Source organism: Alosa alosa, chromosome 3 (genome assembly GCF_017589495.1).
Source record: "Alosa alosa isolate M-15738 ecotype Scorff River chromosome 3, AALO_Geno_1.1, whole genome shotgun sequence".
Classification (NCBI taxonomy): domain Eukaryota; kingdom Metazoa; phylum Chordata; class Actinopteri; order Clupeiformes; family Clupeidae; genus Alosa; species Alosa alosa.
Genome location: NC_063191.1, coordinates 33,673,888 through 33,699,151, shown reverse-complemented (window position 1 = coordinate 33,699,151; position 25,264 = coordinate 33,673,888). Strand labels below are relative to the sequence as shown.

Below are 25,264 nucleotides of genomic sequence, written 5' to 3'. Positions count from 1 at the left end.
AAATAACAGAAAGTCTGGCAAAAACTAACCCCATATCGCCTGTCAACAACACAGCATGTCAGCTGCTCCCAGTCAGACTTCTTCTTGCTGGCATCTCGCCTTTCAATGATGTAGTTCATAATATCACTTCCACCATTGTCATCTGGAGCACTCCAGGTGAGGTAGCATGATTCCGATTTGATGTCAGAAATCACAATATCTCTTGGTGGTGAAGGGCGATCTGTAGGGAAAAAAAGACAATATTAGGAATTCAAGTACTATACAAAGACTTCTATAATTTCACTGACAAACTTTACTGGTAGTGTCATACCCAAGATTTCCACTTTGACTTTAGGTTCCGCTTTGCCATAGATGTTTGTAGCTGTAAGTACATATACACCAGTATCTTGTCTGACAGTCTCAGGGATACTGAGCTTGGCGTGAATTGTTGTTCTGTTAACCTCCTCAGTTTCTATTGTCATTGTCTCAGGAGGCTTGGCAATCACGACTCCATCCTTGGACCACTCGAAGGTTGGTAGTGGCAGACCTATTATCTCAGCTGGGATGTCAATGGCTGCACCGACCTTGACAATGATAGAGTCTCTCTTGAAATGCTTCAGCCATGTAACAGTTGGGGGAACTAGAGGAAACGAGAAATTAGTATTAGCTTAATATATCTTCCGTCATTTCATTTGATAAATAGGAGTTCATTTCTAGCTATACATACTTTCATCATCCTGAATGTGAGCAGAGATGGGTTTTGATGGCTCGCCATCTCCAACCTCATTGACAGCCTTGACACGGAACTTATAAGACATGTTCTCAGACAGGTTCTCCACGGTCAGAGTACAGTCCTTGCAGATTTGACGATTGGCAGGGTCGAACTCATCTGAGTCCTGTCTCATCTTCTCAACGTAGTAGCCACGAATGGGACTACCTCCGTCACTGCGAGGAGGCTCCCAGGAGAGGGTGATGCATGTCTTGCCTCTGTCAGTGTAATGCAGCTTCTCTGGAGCAGAGGGCACACCTGAAACAACAACAAAAAATCATGTTATCTCTCTTTTTTAATCATTTCATGATAAGTATCAAGAATCTCTAAAATGTCTGACAATGACTATTGCTCCTTACCCAATGGATCAGCCGCAAGAATAGGGCCCAACTCAACTGGTGCTCCAAGGCCATATTTGTTTCTGGCCACAACACGGAACTTATATTCCTCTCCGGAAAGAAGGCCAACGATGTCACATTTGCAGGCAGCAGTCTCCAAGGGCTGTCTGTAGATATGCATTTTAGCATCCTTTCTCTCCACAACGTAGCCCATTATATCACTTCCACCATTGTCAAGTGGATCTGACCAAGTCATAGATATAATCCTTTTGTTCACTTGAGTAGTCTTAAGATCAACCACGGGCCCAGGAACATCTGGTTTATCAAAGAAAATAGGAAAGATACAAGATTTAATAAGGCAAAACATGTAATATAGTGTAATCATATAGTAGGGCCGGTCGCCAATCGTGATGGTTGACCTACATCCCAATGGAAAGACACGGATAATTCTATAGGCTACAAAATGTAAAAAAAAAAAGGCTGTCAGCCAGAGGGTGTAAAAATGAAGGATTGTATTTTGTACATGTATTTGGCATTTACCAAAAGCCTCAGACAGCAGTGGAATGGTAATCAGGATTTGTTATTTGTATGAGTTTTCCACTGTGCCCTCATAGCCTGGACTGTGCGATCGCAGCCCCTAACTTTCACTTTTCTTAGCCCATCCTCATAGTCGGCATGGCCGGTTATAACATGAGATGTGTAGCGTATGAGGTTGGTACAGACTATGTAATGTATGGAATATTGATGTATGGAATATTCTGCTGGTTGGTGCACACGCAATTTTTTTTATGCGAATTTCACTGGATCAGATCTTGCTCACAACTCCGGTAGTCTATATCTCTTAGCTGTCCAATTCCATCAGGCCATATAGCCTATATAATATTTTATAATTCTATATAGAAAATTATACATTTATTTCTGTACAGACTTATGGTTATTAGTGTTTACTATACTCGACAATATCATCGTCCATTGCAATGTTTTACTGTACACATTGTCTAATGTAAATTAAGGGGAAATCGCCCAACTCAAAAATGTCATAACAACAAACAAGTAGAAACAAAAAAATCTTACCCATAACGTCCACTTTACAAGATGCAGACTTGGTTCCACTAGGGTTCTTTCCAGTGATCTGGTAATTGCCAAAGTCTGTTCTCACAGCATGCTTGATGAAAAGAGTGCTGTTCTTTCCAGCAGTTTCAATAACAACACGCTCTTTGTCGGGTTCAGCATCATCCTTGGTCCATGAAACCTCAGGCTGGGGTCTACCAGCAACAAAGGCAGGCAGCTTCAGACTCTCACCAGCCTTGATGATAACTCCGTTTCTCACAGCGACGTCTAACTCTACCACTGGAGCCTCTGTAACATTCAACACATTTAAGAGGTTAGTCTGAAGGGGGAAAATGCACACCAAAGGAAAATAAAAAATATTCACCAATGATGAATCTATTCTGATGACATGCAAAGATACTTTTGGTTACCTTCAGGCTCTTTCACTTGAACTTGTTCAGTCACTCCAGGTGGGCCATGGCCTGCATCATTGACGGCAAAGACACGAATGATAATATCAGAGCCTTCTGTCAGTCCTGTTAGCGTGTACTTGCACTCCTTGCACCTGAACTCTGTGCAGCGGACCCAGTCCTTTTCGCCAACCAGGCAGCGCTCAATGTGGTAACCAAGGATGTCTCCACCACCATTGTACAGTGGAGGCTTCCAGGCGATGTCAACAGTAGTGTTGCTGGTGTCAACGATTCTCGGAATAGGTGGCCCAGGAGGCACTGAAATTAAATTAAGTTTGTATTAATGTTTATGTTTGTAAGATTGTATTAATGTTTATGTTTGTAAGAATGTTTGCATTCCTAAACAAGGATGTCTGCAACTTACAAATTTTGTCCATTGCCATCTGAGGATCAGTCTGAGGACTGAACTCGCCAGGGCCAGCAAGATTCTCTGCACAGACTCTGAAAATGTATGTCAGGCCTTCCATGAGTCCCTCTGCCTTGACTGAGAGTGCACTGAGGAGGTTGCGGTTCACCCTGGTCCAGTATTTGCCATTAATCTCACGCCTCTCAACCCAGTAGCCCAGGATTGGGCTGCCATTGTCTTTAGGTTCATGCCATGAGAGAGCCACACTGTTTGACGTAACCTCCCCAATTCTTGGCATGTTTGGTGCATCAGGTGGATCTGTATAACAAAGTCACAATTGAATTTATCATTTAATTTAAACAAAGATACTAAAAATTATTTTCAAAAATAAATTTGAATAAAAAAACGGATTCTTACCAAACTGGTTTTTGGCAATGAGTGGCTCAGAAATGTATGAAGGTCCACATCCAAACTTGTTCTCTGCAGTAACACGGAAAATGTATTCCTTTCCTTCAATGAGCTTGGTCACAGGGTAGCTGCAGACCTTAACTGTTGAACTCACAGTGACCCAACCAATCTCCTCATTCTTGTTGTCTTTCTTCTCAAGAATGTAATTTAGGATTTCACTGCCACCATCATCCAGAGGTGGCTCCCAGTTGCATATAACTGAGGTGTTTCTGATCTCGTCAAATTCAAAGTTGACTGGCCTACCAGGCTTATCTGGAGGTTACAGGAAAAAAACAGGTTAGATTTCGATATAATCTTGACAAAAATCCATGAGAAATGGTTTGTTCTGTGCTTTCAAAATGGTGTTGACTTACCTTGGACGTTGATTTCACATGATGCTTTAGCAACACCATGGGGATTCTCCACCACAATAGTGTACTTGCCATGGTCCTTACGAATAGAGTCACGCACCATCAAGGCAGTCTCGCCTCTCTTGCTCTGGTCAAAGGACAAGCGGTCGATCAGAGGAGGATGGAACTCCTCTGGCTCGGGCTCCACCTCCTTTCCCTTCTTCTTCTTCTTCTTCGTGAAGACAGGAATCTCTACCTTCTTCTTGGTGGCTTCTTTCTGGACATTCTCATCATTCCTCAGCCATGTAACAGTTGGGTATGGCGAGCCAGAGATGAAGGCATCCACCCTGATCTCGTCACCTTTCCTGAGAGCCAGGCCACCATGGACACGTGCATGCAGGGTGACTTTAGGAGGATCTGAAAAGAGACAATGTCACAAACCCTACGTTTACTCACTTACAACACTAAAAATCACTAATAAAATAAGCACAGGGACATTTCTCATTCTTTAAGACATCCATAACATATCTTACCAACAGGATCAGCTGCCTTGGTCAGAGGAGAGGGGCGAGATGGCTCACTGACACCAGCAGCATTCTCAGCACGGACACGGAACTGATATTCTTTGCCCTCAGTGAGGCCATTGACAGTGTATGAGAAACCTGGCTCCAAAGAGTCAACACAAGGTGCAAACTTATCGCCATCTTTCTCAATCATCTCCAGCAGGTACCCCTTGACTTGCAAGCCACCATCATACTCTGGTGCCTTCCAAGTAACTGTGATAGACTGAGAGGTAGGGTTGATGGCCTGGACATCAATGGGTGGGTCTGGACGCTCTGCAACATTTAAGAATATCCTTGTAAACATAACAAATACATTTAAACAATATCATTTGTGAGTCAATAGAGGTTGATTTTTAGTCATCTTAATCTCATGTTAACTTACGCTTCTGATCCTGAGTGATAACAGGGTTGCGGAGTACAATATACTCTCCAGCGCCAACCTTGTTGACAGCCTTCACACGGAAGAAATACTCTGCATTCACGTAAAGATCCTTGACTTTGAATTCAACAACATTGTCACCGAACATCACAGGCAAGAAAGTCTTCTTTGAAGCCTCTCTTCTTTCAAGCACATAGTGGATGATGGGGGTGCCACCATCATTCTCTGGAGGTTCCCATGTGATCTTGCATGAGTTCTTGGTGACTTCACAGGCATCAATGTTCTTACACTGTCCAGGCAGGCCTGTGCATTTACATAAATGACATTGTGATTTCGATTTACATACATTTTGATGCACTGCAAGAATTGCATTTCAAAAGACAAAATCTTCACACCCAAACTTACCAATGACTTTAACATTGACTGTGCCAGTGACAGAGCCAAGTGAGTTTTCCAGAGTTACTGTGTACACTCCAGCATCAGCGTGCACAACTTTGGGCATCTCCAAGTGTACAGTCTTCAGCTCACAGGACAGGGTGATCCTGTCATCAGTCTTCAGCTCGGTCTCTTCCTTCTTCCAAACCATTGTTGGTTTTGGGATAGCGGTGTATGGAAGCTTCAGATGCAGTTTCTCTCCCTCAATAATAACAATCTCTTGGGTCTCAATGTCAATTGTTGGGGATGCTTCAAGAGAAAAGAACAGAAAATGTACAGTCTAATATATTACACATTATGCTTGCTTCAATCTAAATAGTTTACTTTTTATTGACCACTTACAATCAGGATCCTTGGCAAAGACCTTGTCTGAAATCTCAGAGGGATCGCTGACACCAATAGCATTGATAGCACGAACCCTGAGAACGTATTGCTTTTCTGGAACAATGCCCTCTTCTGCCTTGAATTTCAGCTCCTTGACTGGACGAGAGTTGATTCTCATCCACTTCTCAGTGTCAGCCTCAGCAATCTCAACATGATAACCAGTGACCGGGCTTCCTCCAGTCTTCTCTGGTGGCTTCCATGTGATATTAATATGCTCTCTGCTTGCATCCTCAATCTTGACCTCAATTGGAGGTGATGGTGGACCTAAAATCAAACAATCCTTAGCATTAGTAAGATGTTATGTGGTTTTCAAAGTCATCAAATGATTATTGAACAATTGCAGTTTAATTTAAAGTGCAACACTGAGAAACATACTTGTTGCGTCCTCAATTGTCAGAACCTCAGTTGGTTCACTTGCATCGCCAACACCAGCCTCATTCTCAGCACGGACTTGGAACTGGACCTCGGTTCCCTCGTCAACATCAGTCACCCTGTACTTGCATTCAGGTCCCGACGTCTTTCCAGACTTCATCCAGCGTGTTGCCAGTTTCTCTTTCTTCTCAATGACATATCTAATAAAGCAAAAACAAAACCAGTTACATTGTATTTCTCTCAAAGGCAAAGTTATCCTTAGTATATACTGAACAAGTTGAAAATTAAAGCAAGTGTAGACTGAAATATATGCATCTGTAGAGAATTCAAATACTTTGTAATTGGTCTTCCGCCATCACTATTGGGAGGCTCCCATTTCAGGTCAACATGTCTTTTCGTCACTTCAACCACAGTCAGGGCATAAGGAGGTCCAGGAGTAGCTGAAAAAAATGCATTGATACTTCTTACAAGGATGTCCACATTTTAGCTAAGCAGGACTACACATCTCAATAAATATGTATTTAGACTTACTAAATGTATCCTTGGCCAGAACCGAGTCCTCCAGCTCACAGAAGTCACTTTGGCCAACAGCATTCTCAGCTGCCACACGGAACACATATAGTGAGCCTTCGTTCAGAGGCGTGACTGTATACTTGCATTCCTTCACAGTGGTGTCAACAGTCTGCCAGGCTTTGCGCCTGACATCTCTCTTCTCCACAACATAGTTGGTTATAGGAGAGCCACCATCTGAGTCTGGTTCAGTCCACTTCAGGTCAGCATCAAGCTTAGTGATGTTAGTCACCTGAATCCAGCGAGGAGGTGATGGAGGATCTAATAAATATTTAAACACAATAATCATTCATTTCTTCAAAGCAATATACTTACCAATGCATAACAATAAATAATGGTCTCTCAAGTTGATACGAGTTCACTTACAGAGTCTCTCCTTGCAGACAATTGGATCGCTTGGCTCGCTGGGTTCACTCTCACCAGCAACATTCACAGCCTTTATTCTGAAGGAGTACTCCTGTTTTTCCATGAGTCCTTTCAAGCAGTGTTCAGTCGTAGGTATATCTTCAGCAGCACGGACCCAGTCCTCAGTTCCACTCTTGAGGAACTCAATGGTATAGGACTCAATCTTAGCACCGCCATCATGCTCAGGCCTTGTCCATTGAAGAGATGCAAAGGTCTTGCCAATGTCTCTGATGACAGGCTTACCAGGAGCCCATGGAGGGTCTAGAGATAGAGATATGTGATAAGAGGCACAATGATTTATAATATACATTTTTAATGTTACACCACTGAAACTTTGAGTCTTTGCATTGCTTTGTTTCAAAAGGGAATATACCAATTGGATCCTTAATCAGGACTGGGTCAGTCTCAGTGCTTGGTTTTCCTGGCCCGGCAAGATTCTCAGCCAGGACACGGAATCTGTACTTCTTCTTAGTTGGCAGTCCTTTCACTCTGAAATTTGAATCAAGCCATTAACTCATAAAGCATCATTGGGGACATAATGTTGAGTGGCAACAGAGTCAAGTACAGATTCTAAATGTTCTCCCACAGCTCTTACCTAAATGTTGAGTCCTTGATGGGAAGCTTGTTACATCTGATCCATTTGTCATTCTCTGCATCAAACTTCTCAACCCAATATCCAATGATTGGGCTACCACCATCCTCATCAGGCTCAAACCATGTCAGAGTCACAGCATCCCTTGCAATATCAGAAGGTGTAACTCTAGTGGGAGCACCAGGAGGATCTGAACAAAAGAGCAAAATCCAATGTCATATAACTCAAAACAGCACAAAGTGAAAGCTCACCAAGAAATCAACACTTGAAAACATCAGAATATGATAGTTTACCGAATGCATATTTGGCCACTATAGGCACATGTTCTGCAGGAGCACCGATGCCATACTGGTTCTCAGCAGACACTCTGAAGACGTACTCCTTCAAGGCCACCAGCTTCTGGGCACTGAAGGTGGTTGCTTTGATAGTGGCAGAGAGTTTGGTCCACTCCTCCTTGTCCATGGGCCTCATCTCCACAATGTAGTTGGTGACAGGAGAGCCTCCGTCATCCCTGGGTGGATTCCAGGCCAGGGAGCAGGAGTGGTTGGTGATGTCAGAGATATCAAAGGCAGCGGGTGGGCCAGGTTTGTCTGTTTGAGGTCGAACACATGTCAACAACATATTCAAACTTAATCACTTTTGCATCATCTCCATGGTACAAAAATAAATTGATAAAACATTATGAGACAGCAATAAAGAAAACACGTACCAAGAATGTTGACATCAACTGTTGCAGTTGCACGGCCACTTGAGTTCACAGCCTCAATAATGTAGGTAGCAGTGTCACTTCTGGTTGTCTTAGCAATGCCCAGTGTGGAATGACCTGGTTTGGTGTCAATTGTGATCCTGTCCTCAGGTTTAAGGACAAGGTCAGCTTTGGTCCATTTAACCCGGGGTTCAGGCTTACCAAGCACATCAGCTGGGAGTTCGATCTTTGATCCTGCCTTGGCAGTCAGACCAGCAAGAAGTTTGACATCCAGCAGAATCTCTGGAGGTTCTGTTGAGTCAAACAGAGAAGTTAGTCACCTTTGTGACTCCTCACACAACACAATGGAAACTGTGACAAACTATAATTCAGGATAATCTCAATTTAGTGTAGAAAACAATACCTTTAGGATCAATAGCCTGGATTTCATCTGTAGCACGGCAAGGTCTGCTGGCTCCCAGTCTGTTTACTGCCCTCACACGGTAACCATACCACTGTCCCTCAATGAGGCCAGTTACTTGGTATCTAAGGAGAAGTGCAAAGCAAAATCACTATACAGTATATACCATGCAATTTATTTAACTCCTTGTGCCTATTCTGAAAACAAAAATGTCCTATGGGTTATAAATGTGATGTAGAGATACATGGCATGCCACTGGCTTCAGTATAATAGAAATAGTAAAAATAATACAAAATAAACAGTATTCAGACGTAACATTGTGTTATTTTCCCACTTACTTCAGCTCAGCTATTGGGTCTCCACAAGCTTCCCACTTGTCAGTTCCACGCTGGCATTTATCCACGATGTAGCCCTTGATGCTTGCGCCACCATCATACCTGGGAGGTTCCCATTGAAGGAAGATACCCTTAGAACTCTTGTCCCGCCATTTAAGGTTCTCCGGTGGATCAGGAACAGCTGTAATTTAAACACATGCATAAATTACTCATCTTCCAAAATTCACGATTTTTAAAAATGTCACTATGAAAAAATTGACTGGAAAGACTGGACATACTTGCTGGTGAGGAAACATTGACAGGCTCATCAATGTATGCTGGTTCACCAGGGCCACATTTGTTGCAAGCGGTAACACTGAACAAATACTCTTTGCCCTCGATGACATCAGTGACAGTGTACTCCAGGTCCTGCACGCCTGAAATTATCTACACAAAGAAATCAAAATTTTAGGCTTATGCAAAGTCAGCTACCAGAAGCATTACCAACAGCAGTGGGGTTTTTTTCTACAAAAAGTTGAAAAAGCAGGTAAACTAACCTTGACCCAGGTCTTTCTGGACACTTCACGCTTCTCGATCTGGTAGCCAATGACAGGGCTGCCTCCATCGTGCTCTGGAGCCTCCCATGAGAGGTGCACATGGTGCCTGGTGACCTCAGGAACTTTGAAGTCCCTGGGTGCACTTGGAGAGGCTGCAAGATACAAGAGAAAGGACCATGAAATACATGAATACAATACAAAATGTTAAAATGCTATGTAATTTTGCTAGTGTGAAAATAATTTGTTTGGTTTAAGAGACAAGTAACACACCAATGACATTGACGTCGATCTCTCCGGAGATAGAGGTGACATCATTCTCCAGGGTCAGAGTGTATGTTCCTTTGTCTGGACGCACACTTGGGGTAATAACCAGTTCTGTGTAGTTCTGCTTAGTTGTCATGGTCACACGTTCATCTTGAGGACTCAGCTCCTTATCACCAAAGCACCATTTTGCTTTGGGTGTGGGGTAACCATTGATGGGGACACGGATTGTAAGAGCATGAGGAACCATAACCTCTAGGCCATCTCTGAAACCACTGAGGTCCATTGTTGGAGCAACTGAGAAGCCAGATTAAAGAAATGTGTTACTGAGCATTCCAATGCCATATACCTAGTGCACATGTGATGTTTCACAAATGGTGCAAGACTCACAATGTGGGTCGTCTGCCAAGAGGGGTCCCAGTGTGTCGGCTGGGTCAGAAACTCCAGCGGCGTTCTCTGCAGATACTCTGTACAGATACTTCTGTCCAGCCTTCAGTCCAGAAACCTACACAGACAGCAGATAAAATAAAACAGATACAATTTATTTTGATCTTCAATAACATCTGAACACATATAAAACCATCAAATCACCAAACAATCGGTTACATACGTACCTTGTAGCAAAGGTCTGGGCAGAGCCTAGCATTGCATCTCAGCCATTTGTCTGATCCCTCTTCACACTTCTGAATGATGTAGCCTGTGATCATACTGCCTCCATTGTTCATGGGAGTCTCCCAGTCAAGTTGCACAGAGTTCTTGGTTTGATGTGAGTAGTTGAAGTTCAGTGGTGGACTTGGCCTCTCTGTAATGACAAGCAAGTATATTAAGAAATATTGTAATGGACAGGAATGAAGGCAGAAACGTATGACATGTGAACTGAACTAACCAATGGGGTCCATGATCTTCACTGGATCAGTGGCAGCACTTGGCTGGCCAACACCGGCCTTGTTCTCTGCTCTGACACGGAAGATGTACTCCTTGTTTTCCACAACGTCAGTGAGTGTTGCGGTGTACTCTGAAGCCTTGGTCACCATTGCAGCTTCCCACTTCACAGCGGTCCTGTCACGGAGCTCAATGACGTAGTTCGTGATCTCAGATCCTCCATCAGAAAGTGGACGTTCCCAGAAGATACTGGCACCATACCTATTGACAACTCCAACCATAACGTTCTGAGGAGCATCAGGAACATCTGAAACACAATAATAACACATAAGACAATGAATATTTATATCGAACAATCAGACTTACACTAGGTATTAAGTATAGACGTCTACCATAAAAATATTATCTTACCAAACATGTTCTTAGCCTGAACAGGTTTGTCCGTAACAACGGTTTGTCCATTTCCGACTCTGTTGCGAGCACAGACGCGGAAGAGGTAGAAGTTGTCCCTGTTCAGTCCGCCAACACAGTATTCTGGAATGTCAGCACGATCAGTAGCCAAAGTCCATGTCTTGCGTTTGACATCTCGTCTTTCCACAACATAAGCAATGATCTTGCTGCCACCATCGTTCTCTGGTTCCTCCCAAGCAAGGCTGACCTCTCCATCAGAAGTGTCAACCACTTTTAGGTTCTTGACAGGCCCAGGAACATCTGGGGAAATAATGTTATTAGAGTGAATAAACTGCCTATGTTTCTTTAGCATCAAAGAACATTATCTCAGTTTATAGGATGAAAAAATCTAAAACGGCAATGGTCATAGTGTAATTACTTATTGCGTTTTGTTAAATGTTTCAGATGAGACTCACCAATGACATCCAGATTGATGAAAGCCTCTCCCTTTCCATGTTTGTTCTTGATCACGACCTTGTAACGACCCTGGTCTGCCTTCTTGGGGGCTTTCAGTCTGTACTCTGTTCTCTCTGCAGAGGTATCGACGTTCTGGAATGGCAAGCTGGAGTCATTGAAGAACCACTCAGCCTCAGCACGTGGGTAGGCATTATACGGAACAGACATGACGAAAGGCTTTCCAGCATCTGTCACCAGGTTCTGGTCAGTAGTTTTGATCTTTGGCACAGCTGTGGAAGTGAAAACACATGCAAATATATGTGAGTTGTTTGTTATGCTATCTCTGATGCTTATGTGTGACCTCATTATTACTTATATTAATCATTACAATATTATAATTATCTTACATATATGGTATAGTGAATAATGCTTTTAAATACCAGGTAAATGCAACCATTAGAACAGACCAAATTAATCAACTAATACATACCAGCCAGCTCAAGCTTGGCTCTGGCGTCCTTGTCTTTAGCAACGATTCTGTACTCTCCCTGGTCGCGAGGTCTGATTTCACAGACTTGGAGTCGGTGAACTTTGCCCTCGCTCAGCATCTGGTACTTGTCACCCTGGACAATAATCATGTTGTTCCTCATCCATTTGACCTCCACCCTGTCTTTGTTCAGCTCAGCCTCAAACACAATATCTGAGCCTGGAGGCTCAAACACATCTGCAGGAGGTCTAACGATCTCCACAGGGGTCTCTATAATGGAGACAAACACAAGGATTGCTGTGAGCTTTAGAAGGGGACAACATGAAGAACCATAATGTCTATAAAATTGATTGTTCTTGCCTTCAACAAAGAGTCTAGCCCTGGTTCTTCTTTCCTCCACACCACAGGCATATTCACATTCATCGTCGGGTCTGCAGTTCTTGATGTAAAGACTGCATTTCTTTCCTTCCTTCTTGAATTTGTATCTGAAGGCAAGAGAGTAGAATGAGCAGATTGTCTAATCTAATCTGTAAAGATTCATCCTTCTCTTCTAGCATATCAACAGTTAGGAGTTAGCCGATAAATGGCATTACCTTGGTCCTTCACGGATCTCTCTACCATCTCTATACCACTTGACGCTAGCTTTCTCTTTGGACAACTTGCAGCAGAACTCAGCCTCCTCAAACTCTGTGATGGTCTGGTCCTTGAGCTGTCCAGTGAAGTCAGTGGGTGCCTCGCTGATGATCAGCTCGGCTGTTGACTTGTCGGATCCAGCCACAGCGGCGTATTCACCCTCATCATCCATGATGCAATCTTTAATGGTAAGTGTGTGTTTCTTGTTGTCCACCCTGTACAGGATACGCTTGCTGAAGGTGATCTCCTGACCACCCTTCATCCATTTCACGGTGACATTTGGTCTGTTCACCTTGCATGTGAAGGTGATGGTCTTCTTCTCCTGTGTTTCACAGTCCTCAAGAGGCTCAATAATCTTGAGCTGTTCCTCTGCACATAAAAAATGAAATGGAAGACGCAGTTATCAAAACAGAAGGATCTGCTGAAGCAACAGTGGCACTAGCACAGACCTTATTTGTCTGTTCATTGCAACTGTCGAGCTCTGGTACTGAAAATAAGATGCATATTTTTTATTTTTGATGCATATATTGTATTTTGCTTCACAGTATATAAATGAAGATGTATTTACCTTCTACAGAGACTTTGCAAGAACTGGTGGCTTGTTCACCACGCTGGTTTGTCAGAGTAATGGTGTACTCAGCCTCATCTGACTTTTCAGCGTTCTTGATTCTCAGGGAGAAAACGGTGTCCCTATGAGTCATGATGAATTTGCCACTCTCAAACATGGTCTCATTATTCTTCAGCCATTTTGCTTTGGCTCCATCAGAGTTGACCTCACAGTTGAGAGAGATCTCCATGCCCTCCTTCATGGGTGTGTCTCTGAGAGGTGTGATAATCCTGAGTTTCTCTGTAAAGAGATACAAAAATTAAACTAGTTTTTTGGTGGAGACTTTTTGAGACACATTGACAGTTTCATGGGCAGAAACCTACCAATCACAGTCAGGTCGGCTGATGCCTTGACTGTTCCAATGAAAGCGGTGTAGGCTCCCTCATCCTGATGCTCGCAGTTCTTGATCACAAGTGATCTTCTCTTGCCGTCACAGACAATGTCATACTTATCGCCAGACTGAAGCTCCTTGTCACCTCGGAACCATTTGACCTCGTATGTGTCTTTAGAGACTGAGCACACAAACTCTGCCTTTTCATCTTCAACCACCTCTGTGGGCTGTGGCCTGGAGATAAACTCGGCAGCCAGTTCTGGATAACAATATTTTTTATTATTTATTTACAAGTGAACACCATTAAAAAATATTCAAAGTACAGTATATTTGGAGCTGTACAGAAATACATGAAGAGAAATGTTTTACCATTGAGCTTCAGATTAGCTGATGTTTTAGAGTTAGGTAGTCTGCAGTTGTATTCTCCAACATCATCCATGCGCAGATCCTGAATAATAAGGATCCTCTTGCGGCCATCTTGGATCTGCTCGTATCTACCACCCTCAGGCAGCTCCTCGTCACCTTTGTACCAGACGACCTCTGCACTGGCCTTGGATACTTCACAGATCATTTTCACACTGTCTGTTTCAGATCCCTCAACGTTGGACAGATTCTTTGTGAATCTTGCCTCCTCCTCTGTAAGAATGACACATGATCATGATTAGTTAATCATTTACAGTAATAGTTGTTTATTTAAGCAAACAAAATAAATGATAGGAAATGACAACTCACCAACAACAGTCAGCATGCCAGAAGTTTTGGCAGTCCTTGCATCACATTCATATTCAGCTTCATCATCAAACACAGATTTGGTGACGACAAGAATGCGCTGTACTCCCTTGGCAATGATTTCATACTTCTTGCCCTTTCTAATCTCACTGCCATCTTTGAACCAGCGCACCTGAAACCAACCAAAGTAATGATGAGAAAAAGACGGAGACAGGGACCATCTGGGAAATTGAATCCCTGTATAAGATTTGAGATAGATAGATACAGTATATAGATAGATAGATAGATAGATAGATAGATAGATAAATGGATAGATGGATAGATAGATGGATGGATGGATGGATGGATGGATGGATAGATACATGTAGATAGACAGATAGATAGATAGATAGATAGATAGATAGATAGATAGATTTATTGATAGAAGAAGCAGAAGATAAAAAATACTAAAATACTAAAAATGTATGCTCAAATGTATGTAACATGAAATCTCATTTTCAGACCTACCTTAGCATTCTCGCGTGACACTTCACACTCAAATCTGGCAGATTCCTTCTCTTTAACCTCAACATCATGAAGAGGCTTGGAGAACTCAACATGGGGCGCTGGAAATATAAAACAATAATGTTATAATTATCTTACATCTACATGGTAATTTTGTACTTTTATGTGATGAATAAAATACTCCGCTTACGTTCCACGCTGAGGAAGGCAGAGGTCTTAAACTCCTTGGCGTCACATGTATACATCTTTGATTCATCGGGGGTACAGTCTCTGATGATGAGTCTCCTGATGCGGCCTTCGGCCACCATGTCATACTTCTTGGTTTTGCGGATCTCCTGTCCCTCTCTCAACCACCTGACCTCTGCGTTGTCCCTGGAGACTTCACACTCCATGGTGGCAGTGGCCTCCTCCTCAACCGTCTGGTCTTCCAGAGGTTTGGTGAACTCAACAGCAGGTTCTGTGGAGAAAACAAATTAAAAGATGCTGGAGCTATGGCATATGACAAATGACTTCTTTTCATCACCTCTGCTGTTTTATCTTTAACATGCCAGAAGTAAAACTTACAATAATAACCTGAGTTAATACACATTATGGTCTGTACATTTGATACTGATTAGGAGCCAATTAAATGAATTAAAGAGTTGGGGAACAAACAAACATACCATTCACATTGAGTTGTGCCTTGGTCTTGAAATCCTTTGCTGTCAGTAATACCTCTCCAGCCTCAGACAGTTTAACATCTCTGAGTGTGAGTGTGTGCAATCTGCCCTCTGACTTGGTCATAACCTGTTGGTGGTAATACAGTCAGTGACTGATCATTCAAAATTAACATTTTTTATTATCACATCACAAGATCACTGCTTTATCCATTTGCCCACTTAGATGTTGCATGAAAGCACTGTCTACCCTGAATATTCATTTGAACATTAAGAAAATGTGCAGCAGTCACATATCTCATAGTGTGATTCTTCAACTTGACACATTTTCTCACTCATAAACATACACACACACACACACACACACACACACACACTTAGGGGGTTAAAAATAACTCTAGGAACGCTGTCAGGGCTAAGCAGTTGACTCTTATCAGAGAAGCCTGCATCATGAACACTCCTGCTGTCGTGATAGGCCCCACCGGCGGCCCTTATATGCAGAAAACGTAGGTGCCAAAGAAGAACAGATCCCATGAAATGTTGTATAGTTACTGTACAAACATGCTCTCAATATTTTCCAACATGAATGAAAAATGCTGTCATATCAGAACACCTGGACTAACTATCACTACATTCATAAGCAGTACTATGACTTTGCTTCATAACAATATGAACTTACTCTGTCACTCGGCCCAAGTTTCTGTCCGGCGAGGACCCATTCAACAGCTATTCCCTCGTAGGAAAGTTCACATTCAAAGGTGGCCGTCTCCCCGGCAGTGACTGTAACATCCTTCAGAGGCCTTGTGGAACTGATTGTTCGTGCTGTGGAATACGCAGAGGACATTTTAAGTCACCTCAGTTGTCCCCAGCCAAACCTGCAAATCTGTGACCGCTGATGTACATCACTCCTGCTTCAACCAGCCCATTGCTCTGGAATCCCAGGGCATCCAGAATAGCTGGGCACTCCACACTTATCACAGAGAATGCTTCTCCATTAGCATATTCATCTGTCTTACAATGCATTTGGTCAACTTGGATGGGCATGCTGGACAGTCTGCCAATCGTCTTCTACCTACTCTAGATAAGGACTGGAGCCCCTAAAATAGCCCTGACACCGGATTGGCTACTAACTTATCCCTGCCAGGCTATCTGCTGCTGTCACTCAACATCCTGGAGAATTTTCCTGGAATTCCAGTAGAAAAAAGGGTGTAATTGGGTGTAAAAAGGGTGTAATGATAGTAATGAAATTACTTCAGTATACGCACTAAGAATAATCTACTACAGTTTAGCTGTGTGTGTGTGAGAGAGAGAGAGAGAGAAAGAGATGGAGGGCAGAGGGCAAAGTTAGCATATGGTTGTCTCACCTTTAACTCTAAGCTGTGCAGTAGACTTGGCATTGGCTGCCGAGAAATCCACTGCACCAGCCATGTCCATGCGGACGTTGTAGAGGATAAGGATATGCTTCTTGCCCTCCTCTTTCTTCTCAACATCCTGAGGAAATACAACAAAAACAGAATTAATCTAAATTTCTAAATCTAAATGGAATTCATAATTAATTACACTGTTGATCATTTGCCTTAAGATGTGAAAACATTTTTCACACTGTGAGAACATATTTCACATTGCCTACAGAAGTCAAATGTGAACTATACTGTAAGTAGGTAACAAGCTAGACACTTACAGCAGACTGGTGCAGGGTTTCTCCCTTGAGCTTCCAATTGCCGTGGACATCTTCCTCAGAGATCTCAGTCTCAAATCGGGCAGTTTCTGTCTCTGTTACCTCAACACTGTACAGGGGGCGTACAACCTTGATGTCACGATCTGTGAAGAGAAAACACAAGAGAGTGAAAATATAAATAAACACCAAGATCACTGAATAGAAATGTAAGCACGAGGCTGTAAATAAATAAGTACATTAACTGGGCAGTTCATTACCTTCAATGTTCAGCCTAGAAGTGGTTTTGTCTGAGCCACAGTCGCATGTGTATTCACCAATGTTGGCCTTCTCAGCCTTCCTTACTGTAAGACTACGCTTCTTTCCATCTGATTTAATTTGGACGTTCTTGGAGGGCACAATCTCCTTGCCATCCTTGAACCACTTAACCTCAGCAGAGCTCTTGCTGACTTCACACATGAGCACAACCTCATCCCTCTCGACTGCAGTATAGTCTTGCAGCTTGTTGGTAAAGTAAATGTCTCCCTCTGAAATACAAACAGTCACAGGCAATTAAATTACAATATTTAAAGTGTACATGTTGTACATGTTAAATGTTTTAAAAAAAATATTTTTACGGTTATGGAAAACCTGTTTCATTTCATTTTACATACAGGAAAACAGATTGAGTTTGTATTTCTAATTTTTTGTACTTGTGTTTTTCCAAGATACAGACAATAAGCATCCATAAGGCATTAAGACAATTTGAGACATATATTTACGTTTTGCCACTATATAAATAAAATTGAACAGAATTAAATATTCACCCAGAACAGTGAGCATGGCCTCTGAGGTCTTTCCAAGAGCCTCTGCTTTAATCAGGGCAGTGTCATCAATGGATACTTCCTTGAAAGAGAGGGTGTGGACCTTGCCAATCTCTGACATGTGCACCAATTTGGTAGGGTGCAGGCGCTTGTCGTTTTTATACCAAGCCAACTGAATTTTCTCATGGGAAAGCTCAATTTTAAACTCTGCAGTCTCGCGCTCCTTCACGGTGACATCCTTGATAGGCTTGACAAACTCAAGACGAATGCCTGAAAAGAACAATTTAATCAATATTACTCACATCGAACACATACCATAATACCTACTGAAACAACAGATATTGTCATTTGTTTTCACACTTTAAAATAATGTCAGCTACATACCTTGAATGACCAGTTTTGCTGTGGTTCGCTTGTCCTCAGCCTCAAAGACGTACTTGGCCTCATCCTCATAAGCAGCACCTTTCACCACAAGAGTGAATACCTTGCCCTCCTGGAGTATCTTAAACTTGTCGTCAGCTTTCAGCTCCTGCGAGCCTTTGAGCCAGCGGAAGGTTTTGGGTACTCTGGACACTTCAACCTCAAACCTTGCTTCATCTTTCTCGTATACGTTCACGTCGCTCAGAGGAGTGATGAACGTGATCGGAAGTTCTGTAAATTAGACAGAAATGCAAACACAATTGAACACACTGCAAATGCCATATTATGGCTACTGGACTGCCAGACAATCAATATGATAATTCCTTTGTATGTGATGTGGTACCTTTCACTTTCAGATTGGCAGCACACTTGGCATTTGCGCCCTGGAAGGAGATCTCTCCAGTTTGGGCCACCTTGCAGTTGTACAGTGTGAGAGTGTGTTTTACACCTTCCTCAATAATTTCCACCTCCTGTTGAAAAGGAGAGGGGAAAAAATGCATTAACACTGTTCATAATATCACTGACATAACAAAGTGAATGTAGGCAAGAGTATAATCAGCAAGACTTACAGAGGAAGGAGTAAGGACTTCTCCCTTCAGTTTCCATTGGCCATGGACTTCATCTTCAGAAATCTCAACCTCAAAGCGGGCTGTCTCTCCATCAAAGAGCTCAACACCATAGATGGGCCGAACCACTTTGATGTCACGTGCTGTCATTGATAAAATAAAACGTACAAAAAAAAGCCCAAAGACGTTAGAGCTTTATAACAGCACTAAATTAGCAGTTGTTGGCCATGGTACAGTTTGATAACATGCTTACCTTCAATTTGAATGCTGCAACTTGTCCTGTCTGTCTCACAGTCACAAGTGTACTCTCCCTCATCTTTGCTTTCCACCTTCTTAATTGTCAGAATCCTTCGGTAGCCTTCGGCTCTCATTGTCACCATCTTGGAGGCCTTGAGTTCGGTCGCTTTGTGGTACCACCTCACAGGGACGTCTTTACTTAACTCACAGTCCAGGGTGACTTCATCCTTCTCGACTGCTGTGAAATCTTGCAGTTTGACCACAAAACGGGCAGCACCCTCTGAAATACAGAACATTAACCTTAGAAAATAGTAATTCTTTTGTTGTTTGTTTCCAGGACTGCAGCCATTTGACTGTCAGGAAATTTACATGACATCTGCGAAAATATGTTGTTCCAGATAAACAACAAATTAAGAAAGACAGAAATTAAGAAATCAATAAAAAAAGTAAAGAAACAAGAGAAAGAAAGAAAGAAAGAAACTGAGAAAAAAAATGAAAGAAACCAAGGTTACCTATGACCTTCAGGTTTGCCGTTGTAGATATTCCTTTAATCTCTGCCTCTGCCTTAATTTGGCAGGTGTCATCTAGAGTGACATCCTTTATTTCTAATACATGTTTTTTCCTTCAACATGGCTTACCACCGTTCGGCTCGGGTGGAGTTTTATTTCATTTTTGTACCATGTAATGGGAACATTCTCATGTGAGAGTTCAAGCTCAAACCGAGCAGTTTCAGTTTCCTTTACAGTTTGATCCGACAATGGTGTGACGAACTTGAGCCTCATGCCTATAATGTATTAATTCAGGGCATAACACATACATTTAGGTTTACTTAGCCTAAGGATGATATAAAACTACAGTGGATATTAAAAATATAGAAATACATTATATTAGCATAAAGTAAAAATTCTGTAACTATTGCAGTATTTAAAATTAATATGTAAAATGTAATACTATTTTAAGTCCAATGAAGCAAACAAACTGCAACATCAGAAAACTCACCCTCCACAATAAGATTGGACGAACACCTTTTGCCCATGACTTCAATTGTGAAAGTTTCCTCATCGTGAAACTCACACTGGTTTACAACCAATATATGTTTAAATCCATCATCAATGATTTCATATTTACTGGAAGATGTTATAATATCAGTGCCTCTAAACCACATGACCTTAGTCACTTCCTTATTGAGGGTACATTCAAACTTTGCCTGTTTCTTTTCATGCACAGAAACATTCTCCAAAGGCACAGTGAAGTCGATTTCCAATTCTGAGAGGTGTGAATAGAAACAGTCCTCAGGGTTATTTCAATGCTTGGTGACAGTCTGGTTTTAAGTTGCCTTGAGTGACAGCATATTTCTGGTGGGCATATACACTTACCGTTGACAGTGAGCACTGCGCTTGTTATGGCATTCAGAGCCTGGTAAGACACTTCACCAGCTTGATCAAGCTGGACATTTTTTAGAGTGAGGAATCTCTTAGTTCCCTCCATTCTGATATCACATGTCTGATGAACAAACAGACAATCAAACAGAGCACATTATTTTCCCCAAAACAAGTGATTTATGTCATGCGATTTATTAAGTACATAATTATATTTCTTCTGGGAAATTAACAGACGGTTAAAAAAAAAAAAAAACCTTACCGGTGATCTAGTCAGAACTTGTCCCTTTAGTTTCCATTCTCCAGGAATATCATCCTCAGAGATTTCACATTCAAAGTGAGCTTCCTCTTTCTCAACCACTTCTACACTTTCCACGGGCTTCAAAATCTCAGCCTCGCGTTCTGAGAACAGGTAATTAAATCAACCATATTAGACCATATTCATTTGAGACCTTCACAACAAGAGAAAAAGACAGAAAAACGTACTAACCTCCAAGTGTCAGCTTTGCAGCATATTTACGTCCCTCAACTTCCAAGGAATACTCCCCAATGTCATCAGGGGATGCATTTTTGATGGTCAGAGTGAGGTCTTTGCCATCCTTTGTGATTTCAGTCTTGTCTGTGGGATCTTTTGGAACTTCTGTGTCTCCTTTGAACCACTTCCAGTTGGGAGTATCCTTGAAGAGTTCGCATTTGAAGGAAGCACGAGCTTTGGGTTTGACATGCTGATCCCTAAGTGGCTTTACAATCCAGTCTTTGATGATTTCTGTGAGGTAAATATAGATAATTTGTTTTAAGGATTACTAATGAGAGTGTGATTGTGTTGTGATTGTAAAGTACTAATAAAACCCTGCAGTTGTGAATGTTGCAGCGTAATACCATATTGTCATTGAAGTCAAATTCTTACCAATTACTTTGACGTTTGTCTTGGTGTTAATGTCCGCCACTTCGCAACTGTAAACACCTGTATCGTCTTCATCACTTTTTTGAATTGTCACTGCATGTTGCATTCCGATGACGTTGATCTGGACCTTTCCAGGTATTGATTTCAGTACCTCTCCATTCTTCTTCCATATCACATCTCTCTCTTTGTTCAACTCACACGTCAGGTACAGATGCTGACCCTTGAGAGCAGATGTTTCCTCTTCAAGAGTCTTAGTGAACTTAACTGGTAGCTCTGTAATTGCAGAGAGAAAATAATCATTGTGAAACACTTTCATTAATAACCTGTACATTAACTGAGCTTTTCAGAGATTTTTTCCGCTTTATTTCTAAAAAGCTTACCTTCAACAACCAGCTTGGCAACAGATGTTGCCTCTTTGCCTGCATTCTTGGCAACACATGTGTATTCACCAGCATCAGAAAGCTGGACATCAATGATTGTCAGCTTGCGGTCCTTGCCGTCAGAAGTGAACTTGTGCTTAGGGCCCTCCCTCAAGTTGCTACCGTCCTTCATCCATGTGGTCACAGCAGTGGAGGGGGTCAACTCACACTCAAACACAGCAGAGGCACCAACATCAGACTCGGCCTCTTTCAGCACAATATCTTTCAGTGGTTTGGTAAACTTCAGAGGCACTGCCTTCAGTTTAAAACCAGCAAAAGGTGGCTCCTCTGGAGGTGGTTTGCCTCCACCAGGCTTCAGTCCTCTGCCTCTGCCACCCTCACCAGGGGATGGTGTTTGTCTCGCTGAAATAAGCATATTTATATAAATATACTTATCTGCCAATATTGGTCATTGTGAATTGCATTTTGTAAAAAGACTCACGTTTTAGTCCTCTACCTCTACCTGGACCTGCAGCATCATCCTTTGGCGTTCCATCTATAAAAACAGAGTTTATTACTATATATCCAACTCACAGGCCATGGATGTTGAGAAAGCCCAGCAGATATGATTATACTTATGAACACATTAGTAAGCAATTTTTCATGACATTAAAAGGTCATGGAATGAGAAACAATGATGGTGGGTATTTCTTTATGAATGAAGATTACGGAATGGAACACCAAGGACGACACAAACAACAACACAAGTCATGACGGACAACACAGTTATGACACAAACAACAGAAATGCTGATAACAGAATGTCACAGACAAGGTTAAAAAAGATGAGGGGATGGAAAAATGGAAATTTAGATGGATGAATATTATTGGCGATGAAATGTGTCCATTGACAGCGATGAGGAGTCAGTGTTGATATTTTTCAGCCAAACTCTCACCTCGCCTCCCACCAAATCCAGGGGTCTCAACAGCCCCCTCTTCCAGTTCACCTTCCCAGTCATCAGTTGGAACAAGATCCCATCCCCAGGAATCCTCCTCCTCCTGTACTTCTTCCTGGAGCTCTTCAACCTCTTCTTCATTCTGAGTTGAAATCTTTCTCATCTGCACTACTGCAGGTGACAACACTTTTGTTGCAGGCAACTTATTTTTCTCAGTCTTTATGACTTCTTCTGATGGTGAAGCTTTCTTTGGAACTTTTTTCAAAGTGACAGACTCAATTGAGTCCTTAGGTGAGACCTTCTTTGGCAACCTTTTGATGTCACCACTTGGTTTTCTCTCCATCAGAACAGATTCAACAGGTTTCGGTTTTAATTTCTCAACCTGTGGTGAAGGTGTCTTTTTCATCTCAATTTTCTTTGTGAGTTCAATTGGCTTCAGGGTAATTTCTTCTTTTTCCTTTGAATCTCTGCGCAATTGTCCAGCCTTTTTCTGTAAAGCTGGCTTCTCCTCTTCTTTTGGACTCATCTCAGTTTTCTTCACAGGACTTAGTTTCTTGGGACTTGGCTTTTGCTCTGGTTCACAAGGTAAATATTTATTTTCAGTGATCTCTGACTCTTTGTCTGGTGTTGCAAGTTTCTCAACTTTTATGGGTTGCTTCTCAGGCTCTTTCACTATTTCATCTTTTGGAGGTCGATCATCTCTCTGGAAGGCAATATGCTCTCGTTCCTTCTCAGGAGTTTTCTTCTCTGGTTTTAATTCACCACTCTCTTGTTCACCAGGTCTAACAACTGGCTTCAATTTGACTATTTCCTGTTCTTTTTCACTTGATGGTAATTTAGATATTTTCTTTGGTGCTAAGCCTGGAGCCTTGGGTTCCTCATCCATTGATGTTTTGGCTTTCTTAACAGCTGCCTTTTCTTCTACTTTCTGAACTTCACATACTTTATCTGAAACTGGAGGTTTTTCAGGAGCAGTGTCTTTAGGCGCATCTGGCTGTATTTTTTCTGCAACAGGCTTTTTGATTGTATCGCCTTCTACTGACCTTTCACTCTTTTTGAAGGTAATAGGTTCTCTTTCTTTGGACTCTTTAATACTGTCTTTTCTTTCTTTATCAGTATCTTGCTTAGCAGGCTTATCAAATGGCTTCAATTTTACAACTTCCGGTTCTGTTTCACTTGATGGTAACTTTGATATTTTCTTCCGAACTAAACCAGGTGCCTTAGTTTCCTCATCCTTTGGTTTGGTCTTTGATTTCTTGACACCTGCCTTTTCACCTGCCTGTTCATGTTGTTCAGTAAATGGAGGCTTTTCAGTAATACTGCTTTTGGCTAATTCTGACGGTATACAAAGAGGGTCTTTAAAGGTTTCATCTTTTAATGGCCTTTCACCCTTTGAGAAAGCAATTTGCTCTCTTTCCTTGCCATCAACTACACTATCCTGTACAGGCTTTTCAACCTCTTTAGATGGCAATGGCTTCAATCTAACAATCTCCTGTTCTTTCTCATCTGATGGCAATTTTGATATTTTCTTCCGAACTAAACTAGGAGTTTTGGATTCCTCCTCAACTTTTGGTGTCTTACTTTTCTTAATATCAACCTTTTCCTCTACTTTTTTATCTTTGGCAACTAAAGACTTTTCTTCTGTTCTAACCTCCATCTCCTGTTGCTTGACTGGAAACTGGTCACCTTGTTCTGTGGCTGGCTTGTCTTTTAATGTTCTCTCACTTTTATGGAAAGTGGCATGCTCTTTATCTTCACTTTTAATTGTTTTCTCAAACTCATGTCCATCTGGCTTATCAGGCTTAGCAAATGGTTTTAGCTTAACTGTTTCCTGCTCTTGCTCTTTCAGTGGTAGTTTGGTTACTTTCTTTTTCACTAAGGATGGGGTATCAGGTTGGTCTTCCTTGAGAGTCTTCTTCTGAGTTTTCTTGACATCATGTTTTTCCTCAGTCTTCTCATCCTTGGCGGTTTTGTCTACCACCTCTGACGATTTCTCAGTGGCAATCTTAGAAAGATCATCTGCAATTGTACTCACTTTTACTTGTTCTTCGGTTTTCTTCTCCAAAGAACTTGACATGGTCTCTGTTCTCTTAGTAACTCCGTATGGAATAGGGCTCTCCTCTGATTCGAAGTGACTTGTTATTGTGACTCCAGATACAGCCTCAGAATAAATCTCTGTCCTTTTTTCATAAGTTTCAGTTTTTTCAACTGACTTGAGTATTAGTCCAAGCTGTGTCTGCTCTTCCACATGTGGAGGCTTGATAATTTTCTTCAGTGAAATGACTTCATGTTCCTTTTCTTGGTCCTTAGATGCTATTTTCGTAACCTTCTTTAGAGTTGGCATTTCAAATGTCTCTTCTTCCTCAATACGAACTTTACCTTTTTGTTTTGCTTTTTCTGATAATTGTACACAAAAAAATGACAGAACGGTTGAACACTGACAAAACAGCACAGTTATGCCAAAGACAACACAAACTAAAACAGACCAAAAATATTTACCCTCATGACAAACAAGCTACTAAAAAACACATAGACAAGTGACAGAATTGAGGTATTCCATAAATATACAGACAAACTAGATGTTTGAATTTCAGAACTGATTCA

General features: G+C 41.8%; 1 protein-coding gene across 1 annotated transcript in view; it reads right to left on the bottom strand.

Moving 5' to 3' along the window:
• Positions 1-25,264, bottom strand: part of ttn.2 (titin, tandem duplicate 2) — a 154,994-nt gene that overhangs the window by 64,621 nt on the left and 65,109 nt on the right. Inside the window, 59 exon segments of the mRNA XM_048238855.1 lie at positions 30-220; positions 311-619; positions 707-1,006; positions 1,108-1,401; positions 2,161-2,445; positions 2,568-2,864; positions 2,971-3,270; positions 3,370-3,672; positions 3,774-4,166; positions 4,283-4,585; positions 4,695-4,994; positions 5,097-5,375; positions 5,469-5,774; positions 5,886-6,082; positions 6,217-6,322; positions 6,414-6,713; positions 6,819-7,118; positions 7,231-7,346; positions 7,453-7,639; positions 7,743-8,039; positions 8,159-8,446; positions 8,559-8,680; positions 8,894-9,071; positions 9,169-9,316; positions 9,427-9,578; positions 9,697-9,984; positions 10,078-10,192; positions 10,302-10,489; positions 10,574-10,876; positions 10,981-11,280; positions 11,436-11,705; positions 11,906-12,172; positions 12,263-12,387; positions 12,496-12,904; positions 13,104-13,382; positions 13,466-13,732; positions 13,843-14,109; positions 14,206-14,374; positions 14,710-14,807; positions 14,897-15,163; positions 15,369-15,492; positions 16,042-16,184; positions 16,727-16,853; positions 17,044-17,183; positions 17,298-17,564; positions 17,844-18,110; positions 18,225-18,491; positions 18,604-18,730; positions 18,830-18,969; positions 19,080-19,343; positions 19,576-19,680; positions 19,683-19,847; positions 20,063-20,329; positions 20,440-20,566; positions 20,705-20,844; positions 20,933-21,208; positions 21,350-21,619; positions 21,727-22,128; positions 22,208-22,261. Coding sequence (XP_048094812.1) covers positions 30-220; positions 311-619; positions 707-1,006; positions 1,108-1,401; positions 2,161-2,445; positions 2,568-2,864; positions 2,971-3,270; positions 3,370-3,672; positions 3,774-4,166; positions 4,283-4,585; positions 4,695-4,994; positions 5,097-5,375; positions 5,469-5,774; positions 5,886-6,082; positions 6,217-6,322; positions 6,414-6,713; positions 6,819-7,118; positions 7,231-7,346; positions 7,453-7,639; positions 7,743-8,039; positions 8,159-8,446; positions 8,559-8,680; positions 8,894-9,071; positions 9,169-9,316; positions 9,427-9,578; positions 9,697-9,984; positions 10,078-10,192; positions 10,302-10,489; positions 10,574-10,876; positions 10,981-11,280; positions 11,436-11,705; positions 11,906-12,172; positions 12,263-12,387; positions 12,496-12,904; positions 13,104-13,382; positions 13,466-13,732; positions 13,843-14,109; positions 14,206-14,374; positions 14,710-14,807; positions 14,897-15,163; positions 15,369-15,492; positions 16,042-16,184; positions 16,727-16,853; positions 17,044-17,183; positions 17,298-17,564; positions 17,844-18,110; positions 18,225-18,491; positions 18,604-18,730; positions 18,830-18,969; positions 19,080-19,343; positions 19,576-19,680; positions 19,683-19,847; positions 20,063-20,329; positions 20,440-20,566; positions 20,705-20,844; positions 20,933-21,208; positions 21,350-21,619; positions 21,727-22,128; positions 22,208-22,261 — 13,535 coding nt within the window.